General features: G+C 37.2%; 2 protein-coding genes across 6 annotated transcripts; both read left to right on the top strand.

The window, feature by feature from the left end:
- The first annotated feature begins 399 nt into the window (after positions 1-399).
- LOC306856655 (GTP-binding protein REM 1-like) lies at positions 400-8,478 on the top strand. Of its 3 annotated transcripts, none has more exons than XM_079396019.1 (5): positions 400-862; positions 2,074-2,420; positions 4,887-4,969; positions 6,486-6,693; positions 7,298-8,478. In XM_079396019.1, exons 2-5 carry the CDS (start codon positions 2,093-2,095, stop codon positions 7,573-7,575), a joined length of 897 nt encoding a protein of 298 aa, XP_079252145.1. In that variant the 5' UTR covers positions 400-862; positions 2,074-2,092; the 3' UTR covers positions 7,576-8,478. The 3 variants fall into 3 exon arrangements, with proteins under 3 accessions (XP_079252145.1, XP_079252146.1, XP_079252147.1); XM_079396020.1 differs by having other exon boundaries at positions 513-1,150; XM_079396021.1 differs by lacking the exon at positions 400-862 and having other exon boundaries at positions 2,003-2,420.
- A 3,487-nt stretch (positions 8,479-11,965) lies between these two features.
- On the top strand, positions 11,966-18,006 carry LOC306857069 (RNA-binding protein 39-like). Of its 3 annotated transcripts, XM_079396736.1 has the most exons (18): positions 11,966-12,007; positions 12,104-12,227; positions 12,824-12,892; positions 13,061-13,121; positions 14,285-14,334; positions 14,430-14,618; positions 14,999-15,064; positions 15,169-15,222; positions 15,318-15,435; positions 15,526-15,678; positions 15,767-15,904; positions 15,988-16,053; positions 16,181-16,385; positions 16,494-16,574; positions 16,662-16,782; positions 16,872-16,977; positions 17,135-17,213; positions 17,339-18,006. In XM_079396736.1, the coding sequence occupies exons 4-18, from the start codon at positions 13,116-13,118 to the stop codon at positions 17,437-17,439; spliced, it is 1,533 nt and encodes a 510-aa protein (XP_079252862.1). In that variant the 5' UTR covers positions 11,966-12,007; positions 12,104-12,227; positions 12,824-12,892; positions 13,061-13,115; the 3' UTR covers positions 17,440-18,006. The 3 variants fall into 3 exon arrangements, with proteins under 3 accessions (XP_079252862.1, XP_079252860.1, XP_079252861.1); XM_079396734.1 differs by lacking the exon at positions 13,061-13,121; XM_079396735.1 differs by having other exon boundaries at positions 11,966-12,227.
- The last annotated feature ends 241 nt before the right edge of the window (positions 18,007-18,247 follow it).

Raw genomic sequence — 18,247 nt, 5'->3', positions numbered from 1 at the left:
TTTCAGCACCCCAGTGTATGGGCGACTGGTTTGATTACTTTTGTTGTTTCATTTGGAAAAGATTCAGCTGAGCCTCAGAGAATTAAAAATTCCTGGTAAAAAAAAAAAAAAAGGAAAAACAACAACAACAGCAGCGAGATCTAAGCAGGGGATAAACCTTCTTTCCTCTATTTCACTGTTGCAAGGATTCTGAGCTATTTTTTCCATGTGTATTTGGTTCTGGAATGCTTTTTCCAATAACTAAAACTTGTTTTAGAAACAAAAATACTAAATAGATGCAATAAAATTGCAACATTCATTGTCCAATTGCATAAGCACCATGAAAAGAAACAGCTGTGGATGTTTGTCTCTAAAGAAAAATAAATGCAATGTGTGTGGTTTCGCATTGCATGACTTCCCAGTGATGACATCATTAAATCAAGATGCGTTTTACATCAAAGCAGCCGGACTAATGAGAACCTCCTGATAACTTATGCTATCTCAGCTCAGCTTTAAGCAGGAAATGACAGACCATCGACGTCATGGGGATGGAGTGGGACGGTGCTAAAAGGCACATTATAACATTTCGTGGCCCTGGATTATGTTGAAAGACGCTCAACGAGGACCCACGAGACTTACAGTTGAGGGCCTTTTTGTTGAGCTGTGTTTATAGATCATGTGAGTAATATAAACAGAAAGCACGTTTCTGAGCTCGGGCTGAGTTGGCAACAGGAGCCCACCTGTGTTTAATCACAAAGACACGATACATGCAACTATACACCGATCCAGCTCTGAGGGCTGACGCTCGAAGTCAACAAGTGGAACGATGAACTGAGAAGTCGCGCTTGGGACTCCTAAAACTTGCTTGTGGTGTGAGATAAAGGTGAGTGAAAGGTCACCGAAGTGAACTCGCCGATGTTTTTCCTTCCTTGCGCGCGGTGCGGGTGACATGAGGCTGTGACAGACAGCGCGGGAGATTGAGAGAAATGCTTCATTCCGCTCTTAAATTTTTAAAAGCGTTGTGGAACTCTCGGGGCTGTTGCTATGACTGCAGCGGTGTAGCATTTCCCTGCAGCCGGCACGTCTGCAAACTCCACCAATAGCTTTAAACTTCATGCTGCGGCTTGGTGAAAACCTCTATGCTTTAAAACGTTCCTTTACGGACATGGTTGTGAGTACACTTCACTTTCTCAATGTTTTTATCGGAGATTTGTTGAGCTGTTTTGCTTATAAATGCATTGAAAATGATTAAATTGCATGAATATAGCCTACTGAGGACACCGGGGCTAGTTGTCACAAAGATTTCAGCAACTATAATGTTTAGAGTAAGTCCAAATAGACACATGCTTGTTTTTCGCTCTCAGTGGTTTCATGTCAAACACTAGTTCACTTAATTAGAATAATTACGTTAAACTTAAACTAGCATTTTTTCCTAGTGAACACAAAACCACAATGGCATATATTAACACAACGAGAAAACTTACATTTTGTTCTTAGAATGGGGCAAGTTGTCACATGCTTTAAATGTCATGCATGCATTTGACAAATTTTTTATTTTTGAATCTGAATTTGATTTTGAATCCAGCAATGTATAAAGTATGATATTATGGCTATTATTAAAATGTAATAACTATTTTAAGTTTTAAATAAAACATATTTGGTGTATTTTTGTATGGGCATACCGAAATTGACTTAAAAAAACAAACAAAACAAAAATATTCACTGGAATAAAAAGTGACAACTACCCCAGTCTCTTCAGTTCTACCAGTTACAAAGTTTATACATTTTTATGTTTCTAATGCTTTAAATATCCAATGCTCAAAATTATTTATGTAAACACATATAAACTGTGCATAAGGTCTTTACAAAACATGTAAAGAAATCAGCATTCAATTTTTTTTTACTGAATAATAAAGGAGTAGCAGTCAACAAGTGACTTCTACAAAAAGCATCTCATGATGCTCCTCAAGAAGTTTTGTACTAGTGGTGTATGATGTATATGCAGTGAATCAAGACTATTCACCAGTATTGCATTAACTACAGGGTAATTGTAACAAATATCCTGTTTGTTTTCCTGTCGCTTTTTTTGTTCAGGCTTACCTATGTTTATAAGATGACACTCAACACACAGAAAGAGGGAAAGGAACCACTGAGGAGAAGAGCGAGTACTCCCATCCCCTCCTCTCGACAAGGAGGTAAGGGACAAAGAGACCCCTCCACTGACCCCTATCACCCTCCGCTCGCCCAATCAGCCTCGTACCACCCTGGAGACAAGAGCATCCACTCACGGGCCAACTGGTCTTCAGACTCTGAGTCGGACAGCTCTGGAGCCGAGTGTCTTTACCGCATAGTTTTATTGGGGGATCACGGTGTGGGGAAGTCAAGCCTTGCAAACATTTTTGCTGGAATACAAGAGAAGGATGCCCACAAACACATTGGAGGTACAAAATCCAAAATATATTATGGCTTTTGTGGATATTTGTTCATGTCTACTTTTTATATCAGTTGAGTAGATTCAGTTGATTCATTCTGTTCGGTTCAGGAACTGAATGTTATTGTTTAACAGTAAATATAGCATTGATACACTACTGTAAAAACGCATGGCATTGTAAGGCCTAAAATAACCTTGACTAAACTGTTAGATCTGCCTGATTGATTGCACTCTCAAATTGTCACGTGTCCAGATTGATCCTAAAACATTAATTGTATGGGGATATTGATTAATACGTCGGTCAGAGCAAACAGTACATACAGTACATTGATTTGCAGCTGTTATCTAGAGCATTGTTGCCTGTTTTATTTCTTTAAGCACAGATTTTAAACTTTGCAGTGGTTTAAACATTATAGTTTCATACTATAAATGTAGAATCATTTCGCTTTATTTTGCTGAAATGTGGTCATTACTTTTAACTGGACAGCACTTGACTGATTTAAAGTCAGCACCATAGTGTGGTCTTTCCCATTTGTCCAGTCTTATCCATCTTTGGTGTCCCAAAGGTGTGAAACTAACCATTTTGACTGACACACAACTGGTCCATCAAAGACCTATGTATAAACCTACCAGTTTAAATTGGCTTAAATATTAAGTGCACAGATGTCTGTGTCTCCCTAATGCATTGAACTATGCAAAATGCCTTTAACAAAGCAGTAAATGAGCATCTGTGAGTGGCAGTCTGTTGACCTAGATGTTTTTTGTCTAACAGCATATGACCTTATGTCTCGTGGCTGTGTTGGCTTTGACCTGAGCAGAACATCATCCTGTAAATAATCATGTCATTGACAGACTGATGTGTGTATATTGATTCTTGTATCAGTGGAGACATATTAGTTGGCTACACTTCTGCGTGCTAAATAAAAGCATTTTTTAACATTTTAAATCTCCTTTATGCATTTAGATGAATGATTTTACTGTTTTTGGAAGATCTTCTATGCTTACACAGGGTGCATTAAGAGTGCAATCATATTGTGAAACATTATTACAGTTTAAAATGTTTTCCAATTTAATATATTTTAAAATGGAATTTATTCCTGTGATGGCAAAGCTGAATTTTCAGCAGCCGTTACTCCAGTCTACAGTGTCAGTCTTCAGAAATCATTCTAAAATGCTGCTTTTAAAATGTTAAAAGAAACATTTCACATTATTATCAGTGTTAAAAACTGCTCAATATGTGTTTTTAAGGATTATTTAATTAATTCAATGAAAGTTCAAAAGTATTAGTAAACATTTCCTCCTTTTCTTATTTACAAATTAACTTTTAACGATAGATCATCATATCTGTAAAGATGTGTGCACTGGCCGCCTAGGCAGTTGAGGACACTCTTCTCTGTAGGGCATGTCTGGATTATATTTTAGATTTGTTCTTAACATTTAGATGTTAGCTGACATGAGGCATTGAAGTTGATTAAGAACACTGTTATTCTTTATCGTGAATTCACGTTTCATGGCCAAGTTTGTCCTTAAGTGCTATACATCTTGTAGAGGTCTCGAAAACTGGCATAGAGTAAATGTGGAAAATGTGGAAAAATGAGACAAGGTCAGTATTAACCTAGACTGGAGCAAAGTGTTTTATCTTCTTGTCAAACTAGCTATGCGATCAGTTTATCAGACACGGCTCAGTGATCTTTCCACCCTTCCACTTCACATGCATTTTTCACGCTTGTGATTATAATAAAGCACTGTTCAAATGTATCACAGATTAAAAGCAGCAAAAACATTTTAGTCAATTCCTGATAAAGAACAGGAAATATACTTTTAAAATAACTTTAAAATGCAATAATATAATATAATTTCCCAATACATTGTGCACACACACAAATCTATAATTTCCAAGAAAATGTTTGTATATTTATAAAAAAAAAAAAAAAAATTAAAGGTAAAAAGTATGTTTTTGGGAAGTCGTATCTGGGGTAATTTATGTTGTTTTTAGTTTTTAATGTAATATGTTTATCTGCGTGCTGGTTGGGTCACGTCTTTGATTGGTGGACAAAAGTTGTATTTATTAATATGCAGTGAAATGCTTTCATAAACACTTACACATTTAAATAGCAAATTATGCCAAATTACTTCAGGTTTTCTTTTTAAGAATTCTCTAATTTTCTTCTATTATTTAAGTCTATTTCTTTATTATGAAATTCTTTTTTCTGTCTTTGTCTGCCACAAAATAAATAAAATGAATGTCAAATGCAGAAATGAAAAACATGAGCAATATAGAATAGATGAGCTTAAGTTTAATTGATCTTATTTAAGTATTTTGAGTAAATTAATAGGACAAAAAATGAGTGTCAGTGTCATTGACCTAGTTGTCTGTAGCATCTATCCTTACATGGCAATGCTGTTTTGGATGTCAGACTGATGTCACTGATGTGTTGTACCCAATCAACTGAAAGTAGTGTGCATGTTTCTATAGAGGATACATATGAGAGAACCCTTATGGTCGATGGGGAGGAGACGACCCTAGTTGTGATGGACACATGGGAAACAGAAAAACAGGTATGCAAACATCATACATCAATGTCTCGACATATTTGCCTCAGTAACCTACACGTTGAATTACCGAATGTAAATAAAGGAAAATCTGAAGGCATGTGGTCTTCAGGGGGTTGCTCGTGTCTGTCTGCCAGCCACGAGTCTGTGCTTTGCAGACACAAGTGTCACCTACAGGGCCACAATGCCCTTTGTGCAGTGCTGTGGAAAAAACGTGGCCACTTGCTGCCAGTGGCTAAACTCCATTGAGCGATGCCCTGCAGTGAGCAAGCAACATACAGCTGGCCCCTGATGCTGACCACACAGCCAAGTACACTGATCGCTCTGGGGCCTAATTACACCGCTATCGATGACTCTCCTCTCTGAGGTCTGTCTGGCAACAAGGCTTTTCTGGTCTCAAGAATTGACAGAGATATTGCAGAGATAAATTTTTCTGTACAGATTACGGGGAGAAAAGCTTACAGTGCACAACTTTTTTTGTGACACTTCATCTCTCAGTACATGCACAATTGTTTAAAGAGATAAAGGAAGTTTGTCCTAAAACAAACATCTGTCTTTATTTAGTCACCCTCATGTCATTCCAAACAACTTGCTTTCTTCTATAACATTTTTGAAGAACATCCTGGCCATTTTTTCCTTATATAAGGGAGGACTACAAAATGACAACAAAAAACAACAGAAAGTACAATAAGTGTGTCCTGACTATTCAAAAGATTTTTTTTGTTTGTTTTTTTTGTTTATAAAGAATCTCTTATGCTCACCAAAGCTGCATTTATTTGATTAAAATTACAGTAAAAACAGTAATATTGTGAAATATTATTACAATTTAAAGTAATTGTCTTTTTTTTTTTTATTATTATTAAAAATGTATTCCTGCTAAATTTTCAGCATCCATTACTCCAGTCTTTAGTGTCACATGATCCTTCAGAAATCATTCTAATATGTTGATTTGGTGCTAAAGAAGGGTATTATTATCATAAGAAGTTCTTATGTTCATTGAAAAAGTTGTGCAGCTACACTGTAAAAAGTGATAAATTGACTTAAAAACATTTAGGAAACCTGTTGCCTTAAAATTAAGTAACTAATAATTAAAAAAAAAAAAGTTAAGTGAACTTGACAATTCACTTAACTTATTATTTTAAATGATTATTTACTTAAATTTTAAGGCAAGGGGTTTTCCTCAATTTTTTTTAAGTTAAGTCAACTTATCACTTTTTTGGGGGGGGGGCATATATGAACTTTTATAACATTATAAATGTCTTTACTGTTGTTTTTGATCAATTTAATGCATAGTTGCTGAACAAAAGTATTTTTAAAAAGTACTGACCCCAAACCTTTGACATGGGTTTGGACTACTATTATGATACTTTTGTTTCTGGAGCTTGAAAGCCTTGTCATTGTTTTGAAAAAAAATTATAATTTCAGTAAAAATATATATATTTTTAACTACATGAGGTTGAGTAAACAATGAACTAAAAAAATGTTTGAAATATTCCTATAAACCACTTTTTTGATGCCCAAGGAGGAAGATGAGAAGTGGGTGCAGGATTACTGCATGCAGGTGGGCGATGCTTACATCATCGTTTACTCCATCACCGACCGCAGCAGCTTTGAGAGCGCATCGGAGTTACGAATCCAGTTGCGTCGCATCCGGCAGGCTGAAAACATTCCCATCATCCTTGTGGGCAACAAAAGTGACTTAGTCCGATCTCGAGAGGTGGCAGTGGAAGGTGAGAAGAGTTTTGATTTGTATCATTCACACAAACAGATCATAGCGGGATGTTATACACTACCATTAAAAGTTTGGTTCGGTATAAGGAAAGGAATTAATACATTTAATAGGCAATTAAAATGATCAGAAGTGATATTGATAATGTTACAAAAGATTTCTGTTTCAAATAAATGCTGTTCTTTCTATTTATCAAATAATAAAATGTTAAGCATCGCAACTCTTCACATTGATGATGATAATAATAAGAAATGTTTCTTGAGCACCAAATCAGCATAATATAATGATTTTTGAAGGGTCACGTGACACTGAAGAATGGAGTAATTCAGCTTTGCCATCACAGGAATGAATTCGATTTGAATCTACTGAAATAGAAAATTTCATTTAAATACTAATAATATTACTGTTTCAGTGTATTTTTAATCAAATAAATGCAAACTTGGTGAGCATAAGAGACATTTAAAAATCTTACCCCAAACTTTGAATGGTAGGGTATATCACAGTCTAACTCATGAATGCACAATTGTTTGACATGGTGCAGATGCATAAGCCTTCAAAGCCTTGTGACGGGTTTGGTTTTACACAATCCTGGTCTTCTGTGGCAGAGGGTCGGGCTTGTGCGGTGGTATTCGACTGCAAGTTCATAGAAACCTCTGCCTCTCTCCACCACAACGTTCACGAGCTCTTTGAGGGCATTGTGAGGCAGATCCGACTGCGGCGAGACAGCAAAGAGATCAATGAGCGCCGACGCTCCATCTACAAGCGAAAAGAGAGCATCACCAAGAAAGCCAGACGCTTCCTAGATCGACTTGTAGCCAAGAACAACAAGAAGATGGCCCTGAAAGTGCGCTCCAAGTCCTGTCATGACCTCGCAGTGCTGTGAACCCACAGATCCCTCTCAGTCCTTCAGCTCTGGGTTTCTTTGTTTTCTGATAAGACTTCTTTTAAAGTTGGACATTAATTCACATTTTTATTTGTTTTATTTATTCATTTCAAAATCTAGCATTAACAACCTTTTTATTGATTCCCCTGAAGATCTTGAGGTTTTGCTCATTGTTCTTAATCTTATCCCATAGATCAAATTTTTGATAGATGTTTGAATTAAATCAAAGGTTTATTACTGTATATCACCAATTAAGTGGACTTTGTTTTGTAATGAACGTTTTATCAATGTTTGCCTTATTTGACAAACTGAATAGGCAGTAGAATTAATTAACAAGCAATATTTATTATTTATTGTTGTTTGTTTTCCTTAAAAATGATCATTTCACCTTATTGTTTTTTCTAACAAAGGAAGAATTTTGTATACACTGAAAGACATTAGCTATGAGAAACGCACTGCAGTGGAAAAGTTAAAGTAGAGACAGCTGAAACCAATGTTTTTTTTTTTTTCTTTCTTTCCTTACAAGTTTATTCTGTTAAAGCAAAAAATATTATGGACATGTCAATCATCATTTAAAAGGGCATGTGAATATCCTGTTTGGTTTATTTGAAAGAGATATTTGGTCAGTAAACATTATAAAGGTGTCAGCTATTTTTGCAGGAATAACAACAAAAATAATGGTTTATAGGCTATATTTCTCAATGTATTTTTGTCTACTTTTTTGGCACTGGACTTGGAGGAGAAATGTTTTTTGTACAACTTAATGTTGATGGTTTGTAAATATTTATTTCCAAAATTTGTATAATAATAAATGGTTTGAAATATGTAAATACAATTATGCCTTGCATGAATGCAGATATAACTTTCAATGTTTTTTTTATTATTAAATCCCAATCTGAACTGAGTTTCTGCTTTTTCCCACCCGGTCTGTATTTCAGAAGAACATAACTTTTATATTTCATTGTCGCATGTTTGCCATTCTTGATTCTTTTAAAAGATTTAAATTTAGTTTTTTTTAATTGTATATGTTTTATCTATAAGGTGCACTGCTGTTCATAACGGAAGTATTTGCTCATGTTCCGTGACCTCTCCTTGAACCTGCTACTATTGCTTGTGAAAGAATTGTTCAGATATCCAGATTTAAGTGGATGCTGTCCTGAACAACCCCGTATTGTCCTTGTTCTCGGATACAGTCGAGTGGCTCTGAGGGCTTTTCTACAACAATATGGAAACAATCAGTGAAATCCAATCACTGAAATTATATTCCTAAAGGACTACGATGAAATGCCACGGTCAGCCCATTTTAGTTTAGTGCTCTATTTAAAGCTATTAAGCAGATTACTCCCTCAAATGCTAATTTTTAGAGGGTGTTTGTTGTATGGGTCATACATTAGGTCAAATATATTCCAAACCTAAAGGCAATGCAACTGAAAACTGTTATACCTCATTGATTGCATGGTGCTATTTATATTCTTAGCATCTTCAGCTATAATGTAAAAACAGTAGATATAGACAAGTTTTGCATATCCCAAAGCCAGCCCTCAAAATGACCAAGAATGCCACTGTAAAAACGTCAAGGTCAAGTTTGTTGATGGTGGATTTCCCAGATGCCTATTAAACCTCATGTATAAAGTTACACTGTCAGTTGAGGGTCACCAATTCAAAGTTTACTCTTAGACTAGATTTGATTTGTGTCCATCTTCCCAAAGAAATTCCTCCAACTGTTGTGTAAAAATCTTTTTGTTTTTTTGACACATACTATAGTTCACCCAAAAAATTTAATATTGTCATCATTTATTCAACATAATGTTCCAAAACTGTATTGCATTTTCTTTTTTCTGTGGAACACAAAGATTATTTATTTTTTTTAATAATTAAATTAAAAAAATAAAACTTTTTGGTTCCAAAATGTATGCCAGCTGGGGTCTAGTGCTGTTTTAGACTCCACTGACTTTCATTGCATGTCCAAAAACATTTTTCAAAATATTCTTTTGTGTTCCACAGAAGAATAAAAGTCAAGTTTGGAACAACATGAAGGTAAGTGCACGATGACGGAATTTCTATTTTTGGGTCAACCATTTCCCTTAAAAGGAATAGTTCAGCCAGCAAAAATGACAATTAGCTGAAAACGTACTGAACCTCAGGCTATCCAAGATGTAGATGAGTTTGTTTCTTCATTGGAAAAGATTTGGAGAAATTTAGCATTTCATCACTTGCTCACCAGTGGATCCTCCTCATTAAATGGGTGCCGTCAGAATCCAAACAACTGATAAAAACGTCACAATAATGCAACTTTTCACCTTACAATATGTTAAATGGTGGACTGCAGTCATGTGGATTGCTTGTTGATTATTGTGATATTTTTATCAATTGTTTAGAATCTCATTCTGACGGCACCCATCCACTGCAGATGATCCATTGGTTAGAAATAAAGTGATGTAATGCTAAAATCTGTTCCGATGAAGTAACAAACTCATCTTTACCTTGAATGGCCTGAAAGTGAGAACATTTTAAGCATATTTTCATTTTTGGAGAACTATTCCTTTAACAACCAATGGATATGTATTTTTGCAACAGTTGCTCCTGTGTCCATGTGCTTGAGTATTTATCCGCATAGGGAGGACATGCGCTGGGGCAACCACTGTCCAGCACCAGGAAAAGAAGCAGGAGGCCAGAACTGCAATTAGGCCAGCTAGTGTGCTGCGCCTGGGTCAGCTCTTTCCACTGGCCCCCTTGTCACCACTGGAGTGGGGGAGGGGACATGGTGTTCTTGCTGGGAGCTCAGTGCATTGATTTGGTCAGGGTAATGGAAAGAATGCTTCACTCCACACTTCACTCCCCCAGCTAATACAGCCTACACATGTGCATGCAGATCACACGCAAATAAACAACTTTTGTTGTCTCTCTATACATTTAAAAGGATCCCCCCCCCCCCCATAGTCATGCACATAGTTAACATTATGAATGACATTATCAACATATGGTGCTGTCTTCAGTTCAGATGTGCCATTCTCTAAACTGCTTTGAACTATGATTCATCTTCCAAGCTCTTTTACAAAGTAACAATTAACTTCTGCACAAACTCAGCAGGTATTTTTGTGGTGGAAGCGCATGCAAGGCTGTTTCTTCCTTTCATAACAAGTGGAAGTGTTCTCCAAATACCAAAAATAACTGTGCATTAAGCATCTGACATGAGATTAAAGGGAGTGCATTCACCAGAGCCGTGCAGTAAAAAACTAACACAACAGGGAAAGAGAGAGAGAGGGAGAGCAGAATGGAAAAAGTGAATAAGACAAAGGAGGTGGCAGTGCATACAAGAAGACGAATGGTCCTGCACTGGTCACACTGACTGGTTCTTGTAACGTGTCAAGAATCTGGCATCCTCCAGATGTGTGTCATGTTCATACTGTGGAAAGCCTCTGGAGAGAATTACATTTGGCTGCACTCGGCCTCACTGTGAGCGCAGGGAAAGAGAGCTAATTACGGAAAGTTGGCAGCCAGCAGAACATCAAGCAAGATGTGGCCAGAGTCAACGGAAAGAATGAGATTAAACCAAGAAAAATGTGGGGTCATATTTTTTTTTCACCCATCAAATAGATGAGTAATGGATGTTAATGTGTATTTTACATTGTATAAGCCTGTTTCTCATGGTATATTTGTTTACTGTTCTGGTTCACTGTCTGACTAAGTGTTATGTGGTCTCAGAGGTATGGTGTAAATCCATAGTCAGCTGATTGACTCGCACTTCAAGGCCTGAGAGAGGAAAAGAGCAGCAGTTTTTCCCCCATTGATTTTAATGTTCCATAGGGATTACTTTTTTCCCTCATGGTTTGTTTTTCTTTTGTACCCACACACTTCCTTTGTGGATTTATACCTTAGAAAGAGCACATTATTCGATCTATCTATCTATCTATCTATCTATCTATCTATCTATCTATCTATCTATCTATCTATCTATGTGCAAAATAGACACACCCACTCAACACACATTGTATCAAAAAAATCAGTAATTTTCAGCCATAATGCATAAAAAAGCAAACAGCAGTGAAGGAGTGAAACTGAACCATTAGGAGGATCAGAAGACTCAACTAAAAGGTTCTCATCAAGCATTATTGTTAATTTTTGTTACATTTTAATGTTGAACTAAAATTAGGTTATAAGTAACATTATAGAAATGAAATATTGTGCATTCATTTTACAAAAAGAAAATTATTAGCTATACGATCATGGTCTCCCGGTCTGTTTTGACAGCGAACAACACGAGTGTGACTCGTAAATGAACAATACCAGAGGATTAAAATGAAAAAGAAAGTTTGAGGTTGTGTTAATTCCGTTGTCAGTGTGTGTAACACGAGCTCCCTCTGGTGGACAGTTTCGCGCGTTTCCTCTTATGCAACAAGAACGCTACGTGCACGCGCAGTGGCTGTTTACCGTCAGTCAGCTTGTCGTTTGAAACCGCAGTTGGCGCTTTGTGATTAGTATTAGTTCAAACGACGAAGTTTTGGCTTAATACAATTGTGTTTTTTAGGTTCGCGTGGATTCGAATTAATCTACTGGGGTTGCAGCGGCAGCAGAAGTGGGCAGTAGACTCGGGTTTTACCGCTCGTTTGTGGAGTCGGGATTGTAAAGCTTTGTAGGCCGCAGTGTCTGAGGTAAGACAGAGGCTAATGGCTATTTACTGTTTGGATCTGTTTATAAGAACAATGTGACCAATATCAATTTATTATGTGTCATACGAGGATCATATTGATATTACAAGTATTGAATTATTGTATTTACGACGTTTAAGGTGGGTTGTTTCAGCTAGTTTGCAAAGACGAAGCGACTTTAGCCAGTTAACGTTAGCTAACGTAATGTGCTAACAAAGCAAGCTTTAAGATTCTTTACTGATTACACGAAAGGTGTGGATTTATAACCTGCAAATCTACCTATAAATCCATCATATGTGTTTATGTTGTCTAAACTGTTCAAAATATGACCCATTAAAGACGGTTCGCGATAGTGTGTGAGAAAAACAGTTAACTAACGTAGCCAGGAAGCTAACGTTAGCGTGCTTAAACGTGCGTTTCGTGACCCCGTACAGTCACTAATGTCCGCAAGTCAGAAATGTAACGTTACAGTCCGAGTTTAAAGTGTGATTTTTGGGAAAAGGTTCAGACAAATATATGTATTTTAATTTCAGAATACGTTTTCTGTGCTTAGATTAAACACTATACGTCACTTAACATACTGCTTTCCTCGTCTGCAGATCAACAACAACAACAACATGGCCGATGATTTGGACATTGAAGCAATGCTGGAGGCTCCATATAAAAAGGTGGGTGTTTATGCAAGTAAATAAACTCGGTCAGGAATCTGTATAGCTTTCATTTGAAACTGCTAACCAGTCGTGTTTTCTCTAAGTCTTTATTGTCAGATCAATAACTTGAATGTTTCTGTCATAGTGGTTTCAATGAATAAATTGCCCATCTATCTCTTTTTGTAGACTTGCCTATATCTCACCTCTACTCCCATGAATTCCAGTGTGAACTGTCAAAAAAATGAAGGTAGTAATTGCCCAATATATTGATGTACTGTGGTACCCTTGGTTGAAATATATAGGCAAAATTATACATAGGTACCGCCGGAATAAATGCAGTGGGTGCACATAAGAGCTGGTATGAACTCTGTGGAGACTGTATTCATGTTATTGTATGCATGGTATTCTTAGCTTCATTTTTTTTATTAGGAAGTTTACTTTCTAAATAGCTAGAACTAGATTGCATGTTATACAGTATAAATATATGGCAGAAAACCACTTAAAATGTCATGATCCCCAGTGGAGAGATCCTGGAGTTGACAAGCACAAGAAAATCCACAGTCTCTTTATTCTCTTTTCATCACTTTGAAAATAATCTGAAATGAATATACTGTAAATATCATCGCTTTTGATGGGGGAAAAAAAAGTATTTATGCATGCTGCTGACATTTAAAAGTATTTATAAATGGTTATTCTGCGGTTTTACGAACTGGAAATGATGGGGCTCAGCATATAATGTCATTACGTTCACCGTAGCATATAGTTATCATACAATCTGTAAATATATATATATATATATATATGTACATATAAATATATTTATCAAACAATCTAGCCTTTTAACAACTACAAAAGAACAACTCAACTTTAGATGGTCTGTGGGAGTCGCTATTACTAAGCCGTGTGAATCCCTGTTTGCTTCAGGGCGAGATGTGTGACAGAGGTGGCATCAAGCTCTTTCAATCCACGAAGGCAAATGGGGTGAAGATCACTGGAATGGCATCCACCACTGGAGCTCGTTTAGTGGCTGGCTGCTAGCGTTGCCACTTTGGGTCTTAGGCTCAGATAGCCTTGGTACTGAACATGTTGGGCTGCTTAATGAATGAATGAAGTGTCTAAAAAAAAAAAGCAATGCTATTTTACATACCCAGCAAAGCACAAGCACTTGAATTTTTGGCCATCTTACACAAGTAATGCAAGCACTAGTAAGGAAGAACAACATTGGCAGCCATGTGATTGGTTTCTTTCTAAAGGTCCCCTTTGTAATTGTCGTCCTCCCACTCAAATCCTGTAATGAACTCCTATTTAATGATCATATCATATTCTCTTTTGTTCCCATCCCTTCTTTATCCTTACGACTTGAAATGTTTCGCCGTCCTCCTCATGCTGTCTTCTATCGACCCTGCTTAGGATGACAACAAGTCCTTAAGTACCAATGGCCATGAGGAGCGGAGCAAGAAGTATGTTTTGTATAACCATTTTAGTTAATATTATGTCTTACAAAACTCTTCCTTAATGTTTCTCTTACTAAACTTGAATTTTTTTAATTTGCTAGGAAAAAGAAGAGCAAAAGTCGCAGCAGAAGCCGCAGCCGGGAAAAGAAGAGAAGCAGGAGTCGCGATCGCAAGAAGAGTCACGACCGCAGGAGGAGCCGCAGCAAAGATCGGAAGCGCAGCCGCAGCAGGGAGAGACACCGCAGCCGTTCCAGGAGCAGGGAGCGTGGTGGTCGCTACAGAGCTCCATTGTACGTAGCCATCTTTTGCTTTGGGTTTTAATCATGTCAAGTGTCCACACTGTTCGGAGAAACAGCACTCTTTACCATAGTGAGCATGTTAACCTGAAGTAAAAGGTTCCCACAGTACTCCTGATGAGGGTGAAAATGTCATCCAGAGAATACTAAGTATGCAGAGGAGTTTAGCTGCCATCCCAGTTTACATGTCTGTTGTGAATCAGCAGAGAAGATGAGTAGATTTCCCCCAAAACAAGGAATTTGTTGTAAGATGTACAACATTTACCCTTGTGTTCCCCTTTGAAGCTTTCAGCATATATTTAGAATTAGCAGTAGAATGAGTAGTCGTAGCTACTGAGATTAAAAACCTTGAAAACCTTGTTTTTAAATCACAGTTCTGGCCTGAAATTTAACGGTGGTCCCAGGGGGAAGACTGGCCCACCACCTGCCATCAAACTAAGGTTTCTATGATACTATTTTTGTTGTGTGTGGGTAGTTGCTTGTTCTGTGTATGACTCAGACATGGAAAGTCTTTCCAGAAGTATTCATAGAAATTCTCTCTCAGCCGTAGAAGGTCTAGAAGCCGCAGTCCTTTCAAGAAAGACAAAAGCCCTATAAGGTAAGTTTATTTCAGCCTTGATAATTACGTTTCCCTCAACTAAATTCTTTGCTGATTATAGTAATGCATTGCTCGTTTTTGTCTTTTTCTAACAGACAGCCCATTGATAATCTTACCCCCGAAGAAAGAGATGCACGCACAGTGTTCTGCATGCAGCTGGCAGCCAGAATCCGACCACGAGACCTGGAAGAATTCTTTTCTGCAGTGGGAAAAGTCAGTGTTTGTGCATTTATTGTTCACCCTCAGTCTATTCTACTTTGCATTTGGATAGACACCTCTAATTCCTATTGTTCTTCTTTAAAGGTGCGAGATGTGAGGATCATCTCCGATAGAAACTCCAGAAGATCCAAAGGAATTGCATACATTGAGTTTGTGGATTCCACGTCTGTACCTTTGGCAATTGGCCTTTCTGGTCAAAGACTTCTCGGAGTACCAATCATTGTGCAGGCTTCACAGGTAACGTAGTCCCTCTGAATGTTGAAACATTTGCACAATTTTTGCTTGTCAATGTTATATTCTAATCGTAAATTGTGTGTTTGACCAGGCTGAGAAGAACAGAGCAGCTGCGTTGGCCAACAACTTGCAGAAGGGCAGTTCTGGACCTATGAGACTGTATGTTGGCTCATTGCATTTTAACATCACAGAAGACATGCTCAGAGGCATCTTTGAGCCATTTGGAAGGGTAAATGGTGCCATGTATTTTTTCTAACTTCATGTAATATTATGACTGTTTTTACTCATGTTGATGTTTCCTTTTTCACACAGATTGATAGTATTCAACTGATGATGGACAGTGAAACAGGACGATCAAAAGGATATGGCTTTATCACAGTAAGTTGTGTGGTCGAGTTGTGTTGGTGCAGAATTTCTGACATTACAAGACAAGCAGTTGGTGTCAAGCTCCAGAAGCAGTTATTCATCTTCTCAAGAGCTTATTAGCTTTCCTCTTTCCCCACAGTTTGCTGATGCCGAATGTGCTAAGAAGGCTCTGGAACAGCTTAATGGGTTTGAGTTGGCTGGCAGACCAATGAAAGTGGGACATGTTACGGAGCGCACTGATGCCTCAACTGCCAGCTCCTTCCTGGACAATGATGAGCTGGAAAGGACAGGCATTGATCTGGGAACGACTGGTAGACTTCAGCTGATGGCCAGACTGGCCGAAGGTAAGGATGTACTCTTTGATCTGCTGTATAATTTTCATACTGTTACGAAGTGAATGTCTTGTGGGATTTTTTTACAGGGATTAAAATCTTAGATTTTTTGTTTGTTAGGTACTGGTCTGCAGATCCCACCTGCTGCTCAACAGGCCCTTCAGATGAGTGGCTCCATGGTAGCCATGGCTGCAGCTACTGGTCAGTTCCTTGACTTTTAGGTTCAGTAGATGTGCCTTTAATAAGGCCTATGGGGTTTTCAATTAACATCCATCTCTTTTCTTTCAGCTGCTATGAACCCTGGATTGAGTTTTAACATCAATGTGCCTGCAAACCAAGCTTTGAATCTACCATCACAACCGATTGCAACACACTGTTTCCAGCTGTCTAACATGTTCAATCCAAACTCGTAAGTAGCAGGAGTTAGCAAAATTACAGGTATATAGAGAAAGTACTGTTAAAGAGCGTTTTTGCCTGAACTGCATTGCTGTCTTGCAGAGAAAATGATCCTGGTTGGGAAATTGAGATTCAGGATGATGTCATTGAAGAGTGCAACAAACATGGTGGAGTCATACACATATACGTGGACAAGAAATCAGCTGAAGTATGTTTTTCCCTTAAACATTATCATTAATTACTGTATTAAATGCGGAGCTTTTATATATATATATATATATATATATATATATATATATATATATATATATATATATATAATATATATATATTAATTTAATATTTACTTTTGTCATTCTTTTCAGGGTAATGTCTACGTGAAGTGTCCCAGCATTCCTGCTGCTATGGCTGCAGTCAGTGCGTTACATGGACGTTGGTTTGGAGGTAATTCTAAATTCTGTCTAAATTCTAAAGCAATATGTGTTATGATCTGCTATGTAGTATGTATTCTGTCTAGAACCATATGTATTATGGCCTGAGTTATTTCACATTTCAATTTTATTTTCCAGGTAAAATGATCACAGCAGCTTACGTTCCTCTTCCGACATACCACAACCTTTTCCCAGAGTCAGTGCAGGCAACACAGCTTCTTATGCCCAGTCGCCGGTGATCAGTCACCCCTGGAAGACTCAACTTTTTCAGCCTTGCTCTTTTTAACTTTTGGACTATAATAACAGTTCTGCAAGCTGTGGCACAGTTGTTTTGTTTCCTTTTAAGTTGGTTACAAAATCAGTAAGGTTAAAACTTTCACTTGCATAGTGTCCTTACAGGTCTTGGACTTTGAGAGAAGTTCTGTGGTGTAAAAGAAGTTTCGTATGTACAGCCTACTTATTGAATTTTGCTTCTTGATATTTTATTGTTCGTACATTATTATTTTTATTTTTTTTCCCCTTCAACATATATTGTCTTTGTGATAGATCTGATTGGCATGTTTCTCACTTGAGGAAGTGTACAATATTGACAGATACACAATATAAATGGCTTGGATTTAAACTGCGATTTTGATCAAACATGAACATATTCAACTTTTTGGCTCTATGAGCTGTGGGAACTAAATGGCTGACAAATCTTTTGTTCATTAACAGACCATAAGGTTTAGAAACATCTTGTTTTTCTAATCAAGATTTGATTTTTGTAAAGTCCTTGATGAAAGTTAATTTCAAATAAAGCCAAGATAAAAAAAAAAAAAAGTGATCATTTCATTTGAACTGAATTCCTGTTTAAAAAAAAACAGCAAAAGAGAGATCTGTCTCTTATTGTTGCTAAGGTTTGCTGCTATATTTATTGGTTAATGTTAATGAATATACATTAAACTGAAAAAAGGGCCGTCCAGAAAGTATCCAGCCATATATTATGAATAATACAAGATGAGATGCAATAGGATGAAAACAGGTTTTTTTTTGGCAAAACATCAAATC

The sequence above is a fragment of the Barbus barbus genome (assembly GCF_936440315.1).
Source record: "Barbus barbus genome assembly, chromosome: 37".
Taxonomy (NCBI): Eukaryota; Metazoa; Chordata; class Actinopteri; order Cypriniformes; family Cyprinidae; genus Barbus; species Barbus barbus.
The sequence above is the reverse complement of the archived record's forward strand: the minus strand, read 5'-3'. Positions and strand labels throughout refer to the sequence as shown.

Excerpts from the sequence above, each read along its gene's own strand:
- LOC306857069 (XM_079396734.1), top strand. The coding sequence starts at position 12,842 with ATGGCCGATGATTTGGACATTGAAGCAATGCTGGAGGCTCCATATAAA. Across the intron at positions 15,436-15,525 it reads TCTTTTCTGCAGTGGGAAAA|GTGCGAGATGTGAGGATCAT; the intron begins GTCAGTGTTTGT and ends TCTTCTTTAAAG. Across the intron at positions 16,054-16,180 it reads AAGGATATGGCTTTATCACA|TTTGCTGATGCCGAATGTGC; the intron begins GTAAGTTGTGTG and ends CTTTCCCCACAG.
- LOC306856655 (XM_079396019.1), top strand. The coding sequence starts at position 2,093 with ATGACACTCAACACACAGAAAGAGGGAAAGGAACCACTGAGGAGAAGA. Across the intron at positions 2,421-4,886 it reads TGCCCACAAACACATTGGAG|AGGATACATATGAGAGAACC; the intron begins GTACAAAATCCA and ends ATGTTTCTATAG. Across the intron at positions 6,694-7,297 it reads TCGAGAGGTGGCAGTGGAAG|AGGGTCGGGCTTGTGCGGTG; the intron begins GTGAGAAGAGTT and ends CTTCTGTGGCAG.